At 49.6% G+C, this 18071-nt stretch overlaps 1 protein-coding gene across 1 annotated transcript in view; it reads right to left on the reverse strand.

The window, feature by feature from the left end:
* CDC42BPB (CDC42 binding protein kinase beta) overlaps positions 1 to 11021 on the reverse strand; it is a 98805-nt gene extending 87784 nt beyond the window's left edge. The window contains exon 1 of the mRNA XM_080807783.1: positions 10702 to 11021. Coding sequence (XP_080663909.1) covers positions 10702 to 10876 — 175 coding nt within the window. The 5' untranslated portion in view covers positions 10877 to 11021. The remainder of the gene's footprint in view (positions 1 to 10701) is intronic.
* Between the last annotated feature and the right edge of the window lie 7050 nt (positions 11022 to 18071).

An 18071-nucleotide genomic window follows, 5' to 3' on the forward strand; every position in this document is an offset into this window, starting at 1 on the left:
GAAGAGATAAACACAATGTGGGCCATCTGCGCAATACACGTTATCTGGAACCGAAAGGATGAAATAGAGAGATGTCCTTGAAACCATGACGCGGAGTGAAAGGAGCCGGTCCCCAAAGACCACAGGGAATGTCCAGAACAGGCAAATATATGATGAGATGAGATCAATGGCTGCTTAGGGCTGATAGCGAAAGGGTACAGCGTTTCTTTCAGAGGTGACCAAAATATCTGTGATTCAACAGTGGAGACGGCCACACGACACCAGGAAAGTATCAAAGCTACTGGGCTGCGTAATTTGAACAGGTAAACTGTGTGCGAGTTACACCTCAATAGCGCTGTTACCAAGCAGAGAAAGAGAGAAAAAAGAGAGAAAGAAAGTAAATAAACTATCTGGTAACTATAAATGCCAGAGAAATCTTTTTTTCCACTAAAATAAACTTAATCAGCCGTGCAATTCAAGTTTCTCTCATCTTGCTGATCGACATCACGTTTTGTCCCAGTAACCCTCTTCACGTGTTATTTCACACGGATTATCAAAAGTCCACAAAGGCAAACCTTGCTTTTTAAAAAAATAATCAAATATTTGGAAAAGGAAATATACCCAGGCTTATCACTTTAGTTACATAAAGCCACGATGAAGTTTTCAGAAACATTTCTTGTCCTGATACAGTCTAATATAAATGCCATTCTTGACACCTTAATTAACTGGTGAAACTGGGAACAGAGCGCTCCCAGTAACTTCCCAACTTGCTGCGAGACAACACAGTCTACATATTCGAAGGCAGTGCTTTACTGCCATTTTCCCAGGTCAGTTTTAAAGGTACATCAGAAGGGTGGCTTGTTAACACACTTAAAACATTTTTCAACACTCTGATCTCAAATACTCGCAGTTAAAAAAGAAGTCCACTTGCGACAGAGCTGCAAAATTATTTTTAAAAGATTACTGTATTCCCAGTAATTATGAAATCAAATCTTTCTCAACAGTGAAGAATAAAAATGCTACTTCCAGAGTCCCCTGGCTGTCTCAGTGCAAAAGCCTGTTAACTCTTGATCTCGGGGTCATGAGCTCAAGCCCAACACTGGGTGTGGAGCCCACTTTAAAGAAAAAATTAAACTAAAAAATAAATTTTAAAAAATAATATTTCTAGTTAAAAATAACATGTAAGTTAAAAAAAATAAATTCAGTTCCCTGTTTTTATTTTTTTAAATGAAATGAGAAAAATGCAACGATTTCTGTTCAATTCTTTCACATGAAAGGAATAAAGTAAAACAGCAACAGCTTTAAAATTTAATTTGGGTGTCATGGTAAGGGAGGTCTATTTACCTTTGGATTTCATTTCTGTTACTTGTTTTTAGAAAATTATGAGTGGCAAGAACATTTCTTCTTCTGCTCTTGATTTTAAACTGGTGATACCTGGAGCACCTGGGCGGCTCAGTGAGTTAAGTGTCTGCCTCTGGCTCAGATCATGCTCTGGGGGTCCTGGGATGGAGCCCTGGGATGGAACCCCGGGTCAGGGCCCCTGCTCAGTGGGGAGTCTGCTTCTCCCTCTGCCCCTCCCCCCACTTCGTGCCCTCATGCACTCGCTAGGGCGCAGGCACACGTGAGCTCAGTCTCAAATAAATAAATAATATCTAGGGCGCCTGGGTGGCTCAGTGGGTTAAAGCCTCTGCCTTCAGCTCAGGTCATGATCTCAGGGTCCTGAGATCGAGCCCCGCGTTGGGCTCTCTGCTCAGCAAGGAGCCTGCTCCCCCCCCACCACCTCTCTCTGCCTGCTTCTCTGCCTACTTGTGATCTCTGTCTGTCAAATAAATAAATAAAATCTTTAAAAATAAATAAATAAATAATATCTAAATAAATAAATAGTTGGGGATACCTTCCCGCATACCAAGACCTTAAACAGAATCAGCTCCATGTCAGTTTAAGAAAGATCAAAGCTTATACACATGGTCCCTGGATCACAAACACCCGCCAACTGCAGACATCCCCGCACTGAGGACCTCCAGAGGTCCCCCCCTGCTTCGCCCCAGCCCATCCTAGAGCGGCCGCTCCCCAGCCATCTGAAGAAGCACTTTCCACTTTTCCTTTCCGTGTACCTACCCATCCTGTAACTCTCCCTCCTTCACATCCCTTTCTTATCCCCCCGCCAGCCCCGGGACTCGGATCCTAGAGAAAAACGTGTCCCCCTTATTCCCACATCTTCCTTCTACTTACAGGAGAAGCTTTCTAATAAGTGAATAAGCACAGGAGTAGACATGCCAATACATCCAAGTCAAAGGAAACAGAAACCGTCCCTCTGACTTCACACAGCGATGAAAACTGGACTACCTTTCAGAACACCCACTTTAGCCTTACACTCTCTGAAAAAGCTCCTAAAATGATAGCTTGTGATTACCAAGGGAAACAGCCTCATGGATCACACGGGCCCCAGGAGAACAGGGATTCTGTTCATCACTGCAGTGCCTGGTACTTTTAAGTCCTTAAAAAATACTTGGTGCGTGAGTGACAGGAGGGGACAGCAGCCTAGAAATGTCAGCATACTTCTGCACAGTGGGAAAAGCCAATGGTCAAGTGATGACTAGTTCAGCAAAGCTAGAAAACCCCAAGGTACTGCGTGTGAGGTAGGGGTAAGGCGGCTCAGGAATGATCCGCAGCCCCAGGAGCTCTGCGGGTCTAAATGCTAACAGAGAGGAAACAAGACCGGCTTGAAATCTCCGGGAGAAGCAGTGACACCCCAGAACTCCTTCGGCTTCTCCCCGCTTCCTTCAACTCTCCACCTTACCCCACCTTCCCCAAAAGCCAGCATATCCCACACTACTCCCCCCTACCCAGGCAGGACACCAGAAACCCCTCTCTGGGGAAACGGACAGGCCCGAAGAAACAACTGCTTTAGCAACTTCTGGTAGTGTTCATCGTATCGGCAGGCCCCATCCTATTTCCTAACAGTAAGACTCAACACTTAAAAAAAGGTTCGTCCATGCACACGGAGTTTCCAATCAGCCCACTCACAATTATAAAAAGACAGCCAATAATCGGCAGAAATTTGGAGAAAAGCTTCTGACATCAAAGACAAAGACCAAAGAAGGAAAGAGGAGAACAAGGACTCAGAAGAGAGAGACAGCACAGGAAACAAAAGAAAATGTCTACATAACATAAATGCATACACGTAAATCAATTTTTAAAAAACCTTTTAAAAAATACACTGCGAGGGGGCCTGGGTGGCTCAGTCAGTTGAACGTCTCTGCCTTGGGCTCAGGTTGTGATCTTGGGGTCCTGGGATAGAGCCCCATATCAGGCTCCGGCAGGCTCCCAGCTCAGCGGGGAGTCTGCTTCTCCCTCTGCCCCTCCCCCCAGCTTGTGTGCAGGTACGCGCTCTTGCTCTCAAATAAATAATTGAAATCTTAAAAAAAAAAAAAGTGCATTGCCTTCGTGAAATGAAAATAGGATGTTATAAAAAGGAATGCTGAGAGCAAAAACACTTAGTAATGAAAGATGATGGCAGAAATAAAAATCCAATGTAAGGACCAGAAGATACAATTGAGGAACTCTTCCAGAAAAATCAGAAGCAGATAAGTGAACAGGAAAAAGTAGGAAAAGGGAATTAGCAGACACTCCAGAAGGTCCAACAACCGAGTAACAGGAGGTCAAGAAGGCTACAGCGGCCAACTCAGGGATGAGATCGTCAAGAGACAACATGGAAAAGTTTCCAGAGCTGACGGACTCAGTGTCCCCACCAGAAAGACCCACCAAGAATGCTGGCGGTGGAGAGAAGACCCCGAGAGTCCCCGAGTAAGACAAGTCACACAAAGTCCTGGGGTCACTATGGGGTCAGGCTGCTTATTACCAACAGTGGAAGGTGGGCAGTAATGGACTGACACTTTCAAACTTCTGAGGAACAATTACTTCCAACCTAGAATTCAGTACCCAGGCAGTCTGCCACTTAAGAGTGCGGGAAGAACAGGCATTTTCAGACAGGGTAGGTCTCAAAAATTTATCTCTGATGAACCCTTTATCCTAGAAGACACACTGTACCAAAATGAAAAAGACATGAAATCCAGAAAGGGGAATTCAAAAGACAGACACCAAAAAAATTTCCATAAGGAATAAAGAGAAAGGCTAGGAGTCCTGCTAAGCACTGGGCCTAGAACACAAGTCTCAATAAGAACAGGAAAAGGAAAGGCTTTGAGGGGTGGAAGGTGACAGGCCGGGTGGGGCAGTGTGAGATGTTCCAGCTACAAACCCAGACTCTCCTTAGCTGTACGCTGGCTTCTAAACTAAGGGGAAGCAGCCTACCTCATTCTAGTAAACACAGAAATAGTTCCGTCTCAGTAAAGACAGGGAACTAACTGCATGCTATGTGCCTTAGTTAAGATGTTTACCTAGTGAGAACACACAAACACTACCAATTTAAACAAAACGTATTTAGAAAAAGGGGGAGAGAGGACAGGTGGGCAGAGAAGGTACGTGAAAGTTCTATAACCTTCCCTTCCGCGGGTAAGAAGTCAACAGATAACATCTGAGACAGAAACACCAGAAGTCAGCGGCACAAGATTCACAGAGACACGGAATCTGAGGCAGGAACTGCTGAACAGCCACAAGTCCCCAGACTCGTCCCCTCGTCCCTCACCCTGCCGCCTGGAACGCAGAGGGGACAGCCACCGTCCGATGCTGCACCGAGAGCAGGAAAGGGCCCCGGTCCCTAAAGAGTTGCTGGAATGAGCTGTTTACCAGACCTGCCCTCCCCGCACCCTAATGCCACATGAGACAGAAGTCGCCTTGATTTGGGGTGAGCCGCTGTTAGCTGGCTGTTACCGGCTGAACGCAATCCTGAGACAGAAGATTGTCAAACAGCAACAGAGGGGTTAGAAGTGGCTGCTTATGAAAGCTAAAACCCAGTGTTACTAACTAAATGCGTTACTTTAATAAAGGTAAAATTATATTTGAAGAAAATCACGGGGTGTGGTCAGAACTGCTGTTCATCTCAACTTCTAAAACTAAGATTAGATGGGTCTTTTTAGGTCAGTTTTACCTGATTGATTAAAGGCAACAGAATATGAAGTATCTGAAAGGGGAGCGATGAAAGGAACAGCAGTGTCTGCGGCCGACCTGGCAGAGGCATGTGAGTCCTCAAGTGAGAAAGGCGTTCGTTTAGGTCCGTGAGCTGGAGAGCTTCAGCAGGGCCGGCGACGACGGGAGTGGAAGGCAAAGGCTACAAAACAGGCGCCTGCAAGGCAGACCGATGCTGACCACCGTCCGGCGGACGAGAGGACCCCCCACTAGAAGGCCGCTGGCTCCGAAATGATCAGGGAAAACGTCCTGAGCCTGGTGCACCGAAGGGAGAACGGGGTCGGGGTGGAGGGCAGACCACACGGTCACTCCAATTCCTAACAGAGTTCACACTTAGGACTCTGTGACTGTGGAGGCTGGAGAAATCACCGCCGTCCCCGTAACATCTGGAGTCACCTTCGGGCCAGTTCCACACGTCTCCACAGCAGCTCCAATACAAGGACAGAAATGGACCGAAACGTGATCCAACTCAAATCCTCTCTGAATTTCTAATTCTTACCTAAAGATAACAAAATCCAAAGTTCTCCTATCATGTAATCGATCCTCTTTACAAAGTTTTCATCTAAAAACAATTTTGTTGTCAGTTACCTACTAGTCAATGAACCTGATCAAAAACCTACCACAGGACACAGATCTTTCAGACCCTGCTGCACCACCTTCCTTGTCAGTATCTGTCTTTAAAAAACAGTTGTCTCTGGTAGATTTTTAAGTCCGGGTGTAGTTCGGATTGTCAAAACACATCTGGTTTCAAATCTAAGAAAAGCGCTCTTTTCCTCGCACCCACCTTCCTTACTAAGAGAGCATCTGTGTGAGCTTTTCACACAGATTTAAGATAACCCCAACACACTGTCATTCTGGACCATTCCAAGAAGCTAAGTACCAAACTTAAACTTGGGACAGGGATTAAAAGGTGTTATCTTATGGGGACTAGTTAGGGTGATGTGATTACAGGGTTTTCGTGAGTTTAAAAAAAACAAACCCACAAACTCCTTCAAAACTTCCTTCAATTTTATCTTCTTTGGGATTTAAAAAAAAAAAAAAAGGTAAAAAAATCTCTATTTGGTTTCTTCCAGCAAGATCCTTTTACTCTATTAGTCTCAAAAATATTTTTTGTCTCTTTACCAAGAAAAGCACTTGATAGTTTCACCATACTTAATACGGTTTGGAATTAACAGTCCCGTTTGCTCCCGTGTTTACCCAGCATCACCGACGTCAGCACAGACAGACTTCTAAGGGCACAGGGCCCTGCACCGGAGGCGGGGCAAGGGCAGCAGAGGCCGCCTCTGTCCACCCGGGCAGTCCGCTGCACAGTGTAAACCTTCTGACGGGCCTCCCACGGCAGCATCCTGTTTGAAACCCATTCACTCCAATGCCGACCTTAGTTACTTGAAGTCTAGATTTAACACACAAACTGTGTCACACACAAAGAGACACTGCTGTTCACTCTGACACCCAAATGTCAATGGACCAGGTTTTAGGAGAGAAGAGGTAAGGCTGGCTTGTTAGGTTTAATGGTTTCAACTGTCCCATCCCATGCCATGTAGTCAATGTCACCAGGCATTTCAAATAGCTACTTACAAGTCTAAATTATGTTAACTTAATTTTTATTATGCAATCCCAATATCTCCCCCAAATTTAGATCTTATTCAAAACATCTGTTTAAGTCATTCCCATGTTATACAAACATTCCATGTGGAGAAGCCATTATGTATCAAACCAAATGGATCTTGAGATGTTCGACCCCACTAGTTCAGCCTGAGCATATTAAATTCGTTAGAGTCCTCCCCGCTCACACCTCGGGCCAAGGATCCCTGTGCCAACTGCTATGGGAATTCATGCGGATGAAGGTAATGCCACCTCCTAACAAGAAAAATCACAAATGAGGAGAGTCCAGAGGGCTAGAAAGGGTTAATCCTCTTCCTTATACAGGAAGTACAGTGGCAGGGTAAAGCAAGGTGCCCTGGACTGCAAATTGGGAAACCCACACTGAGGCCTGTGTCCCGGAGGCCTGCCTACACCACTGTAAGCTCCAGGCTTCCCACCTGGTTGGCAGGCCATGTGGGGGTCGGGGCACAGAGCCACCACGGTCCACCCACTGCCAATGGCTGGGACTTCCAACATCAGCTCCATCCAACTGTAACACTAGCCATTATATTTAATGGTGTTAATATTTAAAAAAAATATTTAACGCATGTAAAAGTATTTTTATGTAACAAAGTTAAGAGCAAATTCATCTCATTTACTTGTATTTGTAGAAATTTCAAAGTGCTTCATATGTTCTATTTAGAATGGGATGAAATTTGCATTAAAATACAGCTTAAAGAAATACAGATGCAAAGCAGGGTATTTCCAACTTTAAATTGAAGTCCAGGCTTTCATAGAGGAAACTAATCAAACTATAAACATAATCAAGGGAAAATTAAAGACCTACAGTGAAGGTCTTCACCCTTGTCCCACGCAACCACTATGGCAAAAAAGGAAATAAGAGCCAGAAGCTCTTCTTCTAAAACTTAAAAACAGGGCACCTGGGTGAACCAGTCAGTTAAGTGTCTGACTCTTGATCTTAGTTCAGGTCATGATCTCAGAGTCGAGAGGTCAGGCTCTGCACTGGGCGTGGAGCCTGCTTGAGCTTCTCTTTCCCACTCCCTCTCCCTCTGCACCCACGCACTGCCTCTCTAAAAAACTGAAATTAACTTAAAATAAAACTTCAGAGAAAGACAAATGCCATGATTTCACTCGTGTGTGGAATATTTTTCACTCATATGTGGAAGATTTTATTTATTTATTTGACAGACAGAGATCACAAGTAGGCAGAGAGGCAGGCAGAGAGAGAGGAGGAAGCAGGCTCCCCGCTGAGCAGAGAGCCCGATGTGGGGCTCGATCCCAGGACCCAGGGATTGTGACCTGGGCCGAAGGCAGAGGCTTTAACCCACTGAGCCACCCAGGCGCCCCTCATATGTCGAATTTAAGAAACAAAGTAGACAGAACATAAGGGAAGGGAAGGACAAAATAAGATGAAAGCAGAGAGGGAGGCAAACCGTAAGAGACTCTTAATCATAAGGAACAAACTGAGGGTTGTGGGAGGGGAGAGGGTAACTGGATGACGGGCGTTAAGGAGGGCACATGATGGAATGACCACTGGGTGTTATATGTAACTGACGAATCACTGGATTCTACCCCCGAAACTAATAAAAAATCCATTACCACCTGTTGTTATAATAAAACAATTTTTTAAAATTAAAAACCTTTATTACTTATTACTTATACGTTCCAAATTTCCTCCAAGATTCCTCAGTAACTCTCAAAATCTGAACTGAATAGCTGGATTTCTTCATTAAGTTTCGAGATTTCTACCTACTTGTCATTAGACACCTACCAAGACTTGGAAGATGGGGAGAGGCTGGCCCTCTGCGTGCCAGGATCCACACGCTGGAGGTTTCAAACACCACGCAAAGTGTGAATCCAAAGACAGCAACCCCAGGTCGACGGCTTACGTCTCTGTTTCCAGAGCAGAAGTAATTCTACTCGGAAGTCAGGACACCTAATAACACTCCACAATTCCACTGAACGGCCCAATTCTTCACCTTCCAGTTGTAACACACAGGCATTCTAAGGAACACTACATAATGACCGTACACACATCTTCATTAGTAACGCACCCCTGCGAGTTACAAGTGTACATGCTAACATGCAGGAGATTAAATACTGTTTCCTACTTTATTAGTATTTAGAAGTAGTATTAAAATTTCATTAAAATGCCCCCTTAAACCTCAGTCCATTTTTCTTCCCTGCAAGTCAAGGTTCACAGTTCCTGCAGAGTTGTTAGGACATTGTAACTCATTTGTAATCGTAAGTTCCAAAACGCCAGAATACAGTTTCGAAAATATTTCTAAGTTATAGGCACATCTTCTATTTCCATTTGGAAAAGTCGAATCTCATAAAATAAGACCTCCACCCGCGCTGAGAAGAGCCTGCTGCAGTGATGCCCACCAGATCACAGAGTGGCCTGCACAGTCTGGCAGGGAGGGGGCTACACAGGAACCAAGCGGGCACAGAGTGTCCGGTTGTCAGACTTCAGCCTACAGAGGCCATACCGCACCACTACAGCAACCCTCCCTCCGCTTCTCCTTTCGGTCACACTCCGACCCACACACTGTGCACAGAGTTGAACCTGACTGTGGAACCGTCTGGATTTCAACATCGATGCTCAGCAAGGAAAGGCAAATACAACACCCAGAAGGCTCAGATGTAACAAGCACCAAAGACCTCGCTTTCTGCAACTGCGAAACTGAGTTAATTATTTGGTTGAGAATCACATCCGGTAAAGGATCCCAGAAAGAGAAGGCTCTCATTTCACAGATACCTATGACCGCCTATGACCAAGCACAGTGGTCCCTACCGACATAAAGCATAAAGGGCTGTCCTGGGCTCTGAGTCGCCTTTCTCCTGCTGCTCTTACAAAACATCTCACTAGAGAGCAAAAAGCAAACCCTCTCAACTTAAGTTTTAATTAGTAAACAGAATCTCAAATTCCAGTTACCATTTTGGCAGAGTAGGAGGCCTCACCTCAGGATACATTTGCTTCTTCGTGTAAATATCAGCTTTATCAGTCCCAAAGATTAGAAATTACTGGTTCAAACTGCACAGCCCTAGCCCAATGACGCAACCACCCCAGGATAAGATTTTCTTAGGTCTGCCTGACCATAAGCACTGCATTTTCCTACTAAGTCGTTCCAGTGAGTCTGAGGGTCTGGACAGGACGCCCATGTTAGTTAGAGACTAACGGAAAGGGTCTCCCTTTACACCTGTAGCTGTCTCCGGGATTCTAATGATCATCGAATGGCTTAATCAGACTTTAGTCCTCATAAAGCAAAACAGGTCAGCGGATCAATGCTTGGAGAGCTACAGAAGAAACTAGAGCAGGCATGCAAGGATCAGATGAACGAAGTTCTAAACGACTCCCACATACTGACAGTCCAGCTGCCCCCACCTATTACAAGAGACCAGCGCAATTACGAAGAAAACCAATTTGTTCTTGCAAAACAAGGCTTTTCACCGGAAAACTCCCTTGGAGGTGCTACAGTAAAGGGCGCTGAAGCCCTGGACGTCCAGAGGATGCCGCAGGCCGTCACCCAGGAGGGTCCGAGAGAACCGGGCTCCCCGGAAATGCGCACGCAGATGGGGGACCCACCGGGCGGTGGGGGGCGCAGATGTAGAAACCACACGCGGCAGCCCCCACAGGCCAGCAGGGCGTGCGGGGGGGCCTCGACGCCGACTCTGGACCCCGGAGCTAGGGGCGGGGGCGGGGGCGGATTTCCCGGGGAGCGCTGCAGGAAATGATATCCAGACTCGGGAGGGTGGATCTAGGAAGCGGCCCGGGCTCTGGCCGGCGGCGGGGAGCGAGTGGGGGTGGGAACGGAGGATGTGGCTCCCAGGGGCAGGATGAGGGGGCGGGACGGCCGAACGCGGACGCGCCAGGGCCGAGGCGGAGGGCAGGGAGGGCCGAGAGCCGCGAAGGGACAAGGGCGCGAGGAGCGGCCCGACGGGAAGCGGGCGGCGGGCCGGGGGCTCGGGGAGGCCGGGGAGCAGGCGAGGCCCGGGGGCCGAGGCGCAGGCCGGCGCCGCGCGCGCACTTACCCCACTCGAGGAACTCGGCCACATACTTGTCGCGCCGCAGGGCCGAGTGGCTGCACTCGGTGTACAGGCAGACGAGCACGTCGAGCAGCGTCTCCACGCTCAGGGCGCTCTCGTTGCGCCACGGCCCGTCCAGGAGCAGCTGCTCCAGCTTCTTGAGCCGCACCTTGGCCGACATGGTGCCGCGCGGCCCGCTCCCAACGCGCCGGACTCTCGCCGCCCGCTCGGCCAGTCCGTCAGGGCGAGCCCTCGGGGGCCCGGCGGCCGCGAGCCCCGGCAGCTGCGGCGCCTCGTCGCCGCCCCGTCCGCGTCGTCGCGCCCCGGCCTAGGCCGACATCTTGGGCTCGGTCCCGGCGGCGCAGCGTCTGGGGCGCCGAGCCCCGCGGGTCCATGGGCCGATCTCCTCCCCTCGGCGCCGCCGCCCGCCCCGCCCGGCGCGGCCCGCCCTCGCCTCGCCTCGCCTCGCCTCGCCCCGCCGCGCGCCCTTCAGCCCCGCCCGCGGCCGCGCCCTCCCCGCCTTCGCCGCCAGCCGCCGACCCGGAGCGGCGCGGAGCCGAGCGCAGCGCAAGCCCGGCCGGCGCCCGAGCCCCGACCCCAGCCTCGACCCGGCGGCCCAGCCCCGCGGCCCGCAGCCAACCAGGGCGCGGCCAGCGCGGGCGCAGCCAACCACGGCGGGGCCGGCCGCCGCCGCGCTGACCTCAGCGCGCCGCCCCGCCCCTGCGCTCCCGGCTCCCGGCTCCCGGCGGGATGGGACCTCGCCGCTTGCCGTAGGGAGTCCGGGATGCTGGGAAGGCCAGGAGGCGGGGGCGGGGCGAGCGCGCGGCCAGTGCGCCACCGAGATTGCGCGCCCGCGCGTGCGCAAAGGGCGCCCGGGCGGCGTGCGCGACGCTTCGCGGACCAGGCCCGGGGCTGCGGGGTCCGTGCTCGCGCACGCCTCGGGACCCGGAGGGCACCCGGTGCTTGCGGGGAGGCGGGGGGGCTTCGGCGGCGTGACCCGCTGGTTTAAAACCGTGGCGCGTCCGAGCTGGGAGCAGCCTTGGGAAGCGGGGCCCTGCCGGGTTTGCACGGGAGCCCGAGGCCTGGCCTGGCCGCGGCCGCTGCAGAGCGGCGACCCGGGGGGCCACCCAGCCCCGCGTGAATTCGGGGTGCCCCGCAGGGGCCACTTCAGATTCGCTCTGCAGCTCTCTCCAACTGCAAGCAATGCCTTGGGTGGGAGTTTGGTGGACTGCGGCCGGCTGTCTCCAGGCCGGGTTTGCCTAGCGGGTCGCTGCGTCAGTGAGATTGTTGGTTTATTTGGGTGGCGGGGTAAGGAGGGTGAGGGAGAGCACCCCTACCCGAACAGACCCTTGGCGGCAGGACAGCGGGGCCGCCTGGAGCTCACGGGATGTCACTGAGGCGACGGGGTGGCTGAGAGCTGGGCGGGAGGGTGCCAGGCCTTGGGAAATCTAACCCTAGGAAGGGGGTAGGGTGAGGGGCTTCAGCAGATCCGGGGCAAGGAGGTAGAGCGGATAGAGATTTGTAGACGGAAAACCGAAGGAGCCTGTGGCAAAACTAAAGTATGGAAATAGGAATCAGAATAGGAGCTACCTCTTGGAGGAAGGAGTGACTGGAAACGGGTAGGAGGGAGTTCCTGGCTGCTGGAAGTGTTGTATAATTTTATGTGGTGGTGGTTATGCAGGAGTAGGCATAAATAACGTTCTTCGAACTGTACTCTGTATATGTTACACCTTAATCTTTAAAAGACAGAAACAATCTTGGTGTTAGAGATCAGAGTAGATGTTACTACGGGTGGATTATGAACTGGGGGCTAGGAGCATTCTGTATCTTGATCAGACCATCTGGGGACGGATCTGTACATACTTATTTTTTAAAATCTGAACTGTACTCTAAATATTTGTTCATTTTGTATGTATGATACCTCAACTTTAATTGGGAGGAGGTAGGGGTGACCAGACCACGTGGCTCCAAACCAGAGACTTCCCACTGGTTTTAGGATAAACACCAAAAATTTTTTAAAAGATTTTATTTATTTGACAGAGAGAGAGAGAGAGAGAGAGAGATCACAAGTAGGCAGAGAGGCAGGCAGAGAGAAAGAGGGGGAAGCAAGCTCCCTGCTGAGCAGAGAGCCCGATTCGAGGCTTGATCCCAGGACCCTGGGATCATGACCTGAGCCGAAGACAGGCTTTAACCCACTGAGCCACCCAGGCGCCCCTAAACACCAAATTCTTTACCTTTGCTTTTAAGTAGGGTGATGGGATGCCAGAGTTTTTCCGGGACGGTCCCCGTTCTTTGTCCCAGTGGAAGTGTAACAGTGTCCATCCCCCAGGGCCCCCGTCTGGATGACGTACTCTCTCGTCTTCAGGCCCAGCAGGCTCAGCCTGGTCTTGTTCCACTCTCCCGCCCTGATCTTCCTCTCTTCAGTCTCGGACTGCAGTGTCACTCCTCCGTACAGCTCCCACGGTTTCTGCTCCCTCCTGCCTCTGCCTTTGCACTTGCCGAGACCTCCCCCTTCGAATCCCCTCCCGGACCACCTTCATTTTGTCTGCTTAACCCGAAGCTGTTAGAGCACTGCCTTTCAGCCCAGCCTTGCCTCACTCGCTGGCTTGAGTCAGGTCCCAGTTCACCGTGTACTCTCCGTCAGTATTTGGCACCGTGGGTACCAATAGGTCTTGCCCACTACTCTGAAGACTAGAAATCTGTGCCTCAGTCTCAGGTGTAAAAAGAGAACAACTAAGACCCACCCTGTATTTCAGCGAGTTTCTGAAAGTACTAAATGAGTGAACACTCACTGAGCACTTTGAACGGTTCCAGGCTCTTAGTAAATGCTCACTTTGGTAAGTGGAATGCATTACAATTACTATTTCAGAGACTAGGGGCTCTGTGACCAGCTGATGGATAGAGCGGTCTTGGGTCCTCCAGACCAGAGAATCCCAGTGTCTTCAGGCATCCACGAAGTTCCCCCTGTATATGTCTTAATAACTTCAGGCCGCTATAACAAAATTCATAGACTGAGTGGCTTCTAGACAGAAATCTATTCCTCACAGTTCTGGGGGCTAGAAGTCCAAAATCAGGGTGCCAGCATGGTCAGGTTCGAGTGAGGGCCCCATTCCCGTTTATAGAAGGCTGTCTTGCTATATTCTCACATGGTGGGAAGAGATAGTTATTCGTCCTTTTATGGGGCAGTAATCCCATTAATGACCTCCCTAAATCCTCACCTCCTCACATAACACATTGGGGATTAGGATTTCAGCATATGAGTTCTGGGGACATCCTCAGTCCATAGCAGTATCCTTACAATGAGCTCCTACTTGGGCTCCCCTGGATTTCTGGTCTGAGCGGCACGGCAAGTCAGGCTAAGCCCAGCATTGTGCCCAACACCCTGCAAAGTACACAGCTTGCGGTAAGTTCAAGCTGAAGTGTCTCAGTTCGGAAATCAGAATGCCCAGGCTTGCCGAGTGACACCTTGGAACTTGATTTAACTCAAGCACCCTGCTTGGGGGGCGTGAGATAAGCAGTGGGGACAGGGGCCGTGCTTGGGGCCTGCCTTGCTCCTTCCTGAGCCTCAGCTAGCCTGGCCCTGCTTCCCCCCACCTGCAGCTACTACCGGGGCGGAGGGAGGCTACAGTCCCACCTCTGGTCTGGCAGGGTGTAAGCTGACCCCTTTGTGCCTGGGGATATTCACAGGCTCCTGATGCTCCCTCTCTTGGGCAATACGTCATCACTTTTCTGGGTGGGTGTTACTTTGTGGCTGCAGGGGACACTCTACCCCTCAGTGGGGACCACTAGACAGAACCTAAGATGACCCACCCCCGTGACTCCTATCTGTCCCCAGGAAACACTCTTGCATCCTTCGCTGTACAAATGCTCAGGAGCACGGAAGCACACGCTACCTCCAGACCAGCTCACGAGCCCTCCCTCCCTGGCTGGGAGTCCATTCCTAGTCCACGATGGCCCCAAGAGAGGGCCACATCTTAAGTTCTCTGAGCAATTCCTAGGAAGCTATACTCCCTAGGTTTCAGGTGAAGGAAGGCGTGGCCCTTGCTCCACACCCCAGCAGGACCATGTCGTCAGACGCACCTTTTATTCCAGAGCGTGGGACAGGTTTTCATGCACTTCTGTTGACAGCCTACATATGGTAATCCTACACCACCTTTGAGGATTCTACATTTGTTGTATCTTTCTTTTTTAAAAAAAGATTTTATTTTTATTTATTTGAGAGAGAATGAGAGAGGAGAAGATCAGAGGGAGAAGCAGACTCCCCAAGAAGCTGGAAGCCCGATGTGGGACTCGATCCTGGAAGTCCAGGATCATGACCTGAGCCGAAGGCAGTCGCTCAACCAGCTGAGCCACCCACGTGCCCCTACATTTGTTGTATCTTGATGCCCCCCCCAATTTCAGTTTACCGTTCTGATAAATTTATTACATGTACACTGGGCAAAGGTCACTGTCCTTGCCGGGAAGTTCTTGTGTGTCTCTGCCTGCCAAACCCTCTAAACCTGAACCTTGCACAGAGAAAGAACCCTGAAGATGATCAGCAGCATTTCAGCCAGCACCCGTGTGGGGGTGGGGAGAACTTTCGAAGGCTTCGGAAAGAACCGTTCAAGAAGATTAGAGAAAACAGTGCGTGGTACTCACACAGATTGGGAATAGTGTTGTTTTCCACCAGCCAGACTGGAAAAATTCGTAATTCAACAGCACTGGGTAGAATTCTTAAGAAGGTTGTGCCTTTAGATGGGAATTATCTCTAGACTGAGCAGTGCTCCAGACCGACCTAACGTCCTATAAACAAAACCCCAAAATATCAAAGTGTTTTTGAAGCAATTTAACCACATCCCAGAACAAAGCACAACAAATTTTTATAGGAACACAAAAATAGCCAGCACTCAAAAAGATAAAATCACACTGTCTGGCATCTAATCAAAGATGACTGGACATTCAAAGAGGCAAGAAAACACAACCCCTAGCAAGAAGAATAATCAGTTTAATAAACCAACCCAGAACTTACACAATGTTAGAATTAGCACAGAAGTTATTATAACAATACTCCATATGTTAAAAAAAATAGAACCACAAAAGACATTTTTTAAAACCCTAATAGAACTTTTAGGGGTGAAAACTACAATTCCTTGAAAACATATGGTATGGGATTAATGGCAAATTAGACATTACCTGGGAAAAGTTTAGTGAATGTGAACACATAGCAATAGAACCTACTTAAAACCGTGAGAAGAAAGAATCCAGAAAAATGAACGGCATGTGTGAACTGTGGGATTATATCAAGTGGCCCAATGTAGGGATAATTGGGTTCCTGAAGGAGAAGAACAAGAAAGGGAAGGGACAGAAAAAAACATTTGGAAAAAATAACGGCTTAAAATTTTCCAAGTTCAGGGGCGCCTGGGTGGCTCAGTGTGTTAAGCCTCTGCCTTCAGCTCAGGTCATGATCTCAGGGTCCTGGGATCAAGCCCCACATCGCGCTCTCTGCTTGGCAGGGAGCCTGCTTCCCCACCTCCTCTCTCTCTGCCTGCCTCTCTGCCTACTTGTGCCCTCTCTCTCTGTCAAATAAATAAAATCTTAAAAAAAATTTTTTTTCCAAGTTCAATGAAAACTGTAAACTGATAAATCCAAGAATTTCAATGAACCCCAAGCACAAGAAACATGAGGGGAAAACTAAGGCCACATCATAATTGAATTCCTCATACCCAGTTAAAAAAAAAAAAAAAAGAAACAGGGAAAAAACAAGCAGAAGAACAAAATAAAGACATCAAATTTCTTTTTTTAAAGATGTATTTATTTATTTGAGAGAGAGAGGAGGAGGGAGGGGCAGAGGGGGCGGGAGGGAGAAACTCAAGCAGACTCAGTGCTGAGCAGAACCTGATATGGGGCTTGACCTCCCAACCCCAAGATCACAGCCCAAGCTGAAACCCAGACTCAGACACCCAACCAACTGTGCCACCCAGGTTCTCTGGATGTCATCAAATTTCCTATTGGAAATTATGTAAATGATAAGATATTGGAACAGCATCTTTAAAAGTATTGAAAGGGAAAAAAACCCCACTAGAATTCTATACCCAGCAAAAGTAACTTTCAAGAAAGGGAGGTGAAAATAAAGACTTTTCAGGCATAAGAATGCCCACCATGAAGGGCCCAGCACGGGGCCTAATGGGCCCTGTTGGGTTGTATAGACGCATTTATGGCTTGGGTGAGCTTCTCTGACTCATCGCTGGGTACCCTCCAAGACTGCCATTTTTGAATGGAACCCAGAGCATAAATGAGCCTTCCAGCAGCTCCGGGCTTTGGTGCAAGCTACCCCGCCACCTGACCCCTAAGGTCCAGCAGACCCTCTGTGGTGAGAGCAAGCGGCAGAGACTCGTGCCGGGGCAAGTCCCAAGAGGAAGATCCCTGTGTATACACACAGGGTTTTGGAGTAAGGCCATGCCAGCTTCCACTGAAAGCTCTTCTCTGGTTCAAAGACAGCTCCTGGCTTGCTGCTGGACCTTAGCAGGGACTTAACACCCTGCCACAGACACCAAGAAACTATGCAACCCAAGTGGTCCATTACAAAATAGTGTCTTATCCGCTAAATCATAAAGCTGTATGTGCTTGGGGCAGACCATTCTAAGATGAGACTGAGCCCAAGTAGACCTGGGAGGACCGAGTAAGCGTCATGAGGAAGTAGGTGGCTTAGCCTCCACGGGATCTGCTCCTCCGGTTTTGCCAACTCCTCTGAACGCAGAGCTACACCCTCGTGGGAAGGGACATGACCAATCAAAAAAGGATTGAAAAAGTGTGGACCTGATTTAAAGATGGGTCTGCCCCGGTCTAGCCAGAGGATGGATGGTTGCTGCTTTACAAACACACTCAAGAGAAACCCTGAAAGCCAGTGGTGAAGACGGATTCTCCCAGGAGACAAAACTTCTGTGTTTGTCCACGGGCAGCAGCTAACGGGTGGGCCTGCCCATCAGAGACTTGGAAAAATGAACTTTTTCTAGTTGTAGGGGAAACGCAAGTGGATGGGCCGCTCCGGATGGGCACAAATGTCATGGGACGGCTTCTACTGTGGAGGAGGCTCTTGTGGGTCAGGTGGACAAGGTGACCCATTCTGAGGATATCGGCCTCTTTCCTCGCCCGTCCCAGGGTCTTCTCAAGAGGTCTATGTGCAAGTGACTGACGAGGCCGGAAGGGCGGCTGTGCAGGGGCTCAGCCACAGGGACTCCCCTCACCAAGGCTGACTTGGCTTCCATGACAGCTGAGCGCCCACCTTAGCAACGTCAGGGCCCCACAGTGAGCTGCTAATATGGGGCCATTCCCCCGGGGGACGGGCAGTTGCCTAGTGGACCGCTTCCATCATGGAAAGGGCAGCGGCTGGCTCTTGC

The sequence above is a fragment of the Martes martes genome (assembly GCF_963455335.1).
Source record: "Martes martes genome assembly, chromosome: 7".
Classification (NCBI taxonomy): domain Eukaryota; kingdom Metazoa; phylum Chordata; class Mammalia; order Carnivora; family Mustelidae; genus Martes; species Martes martes.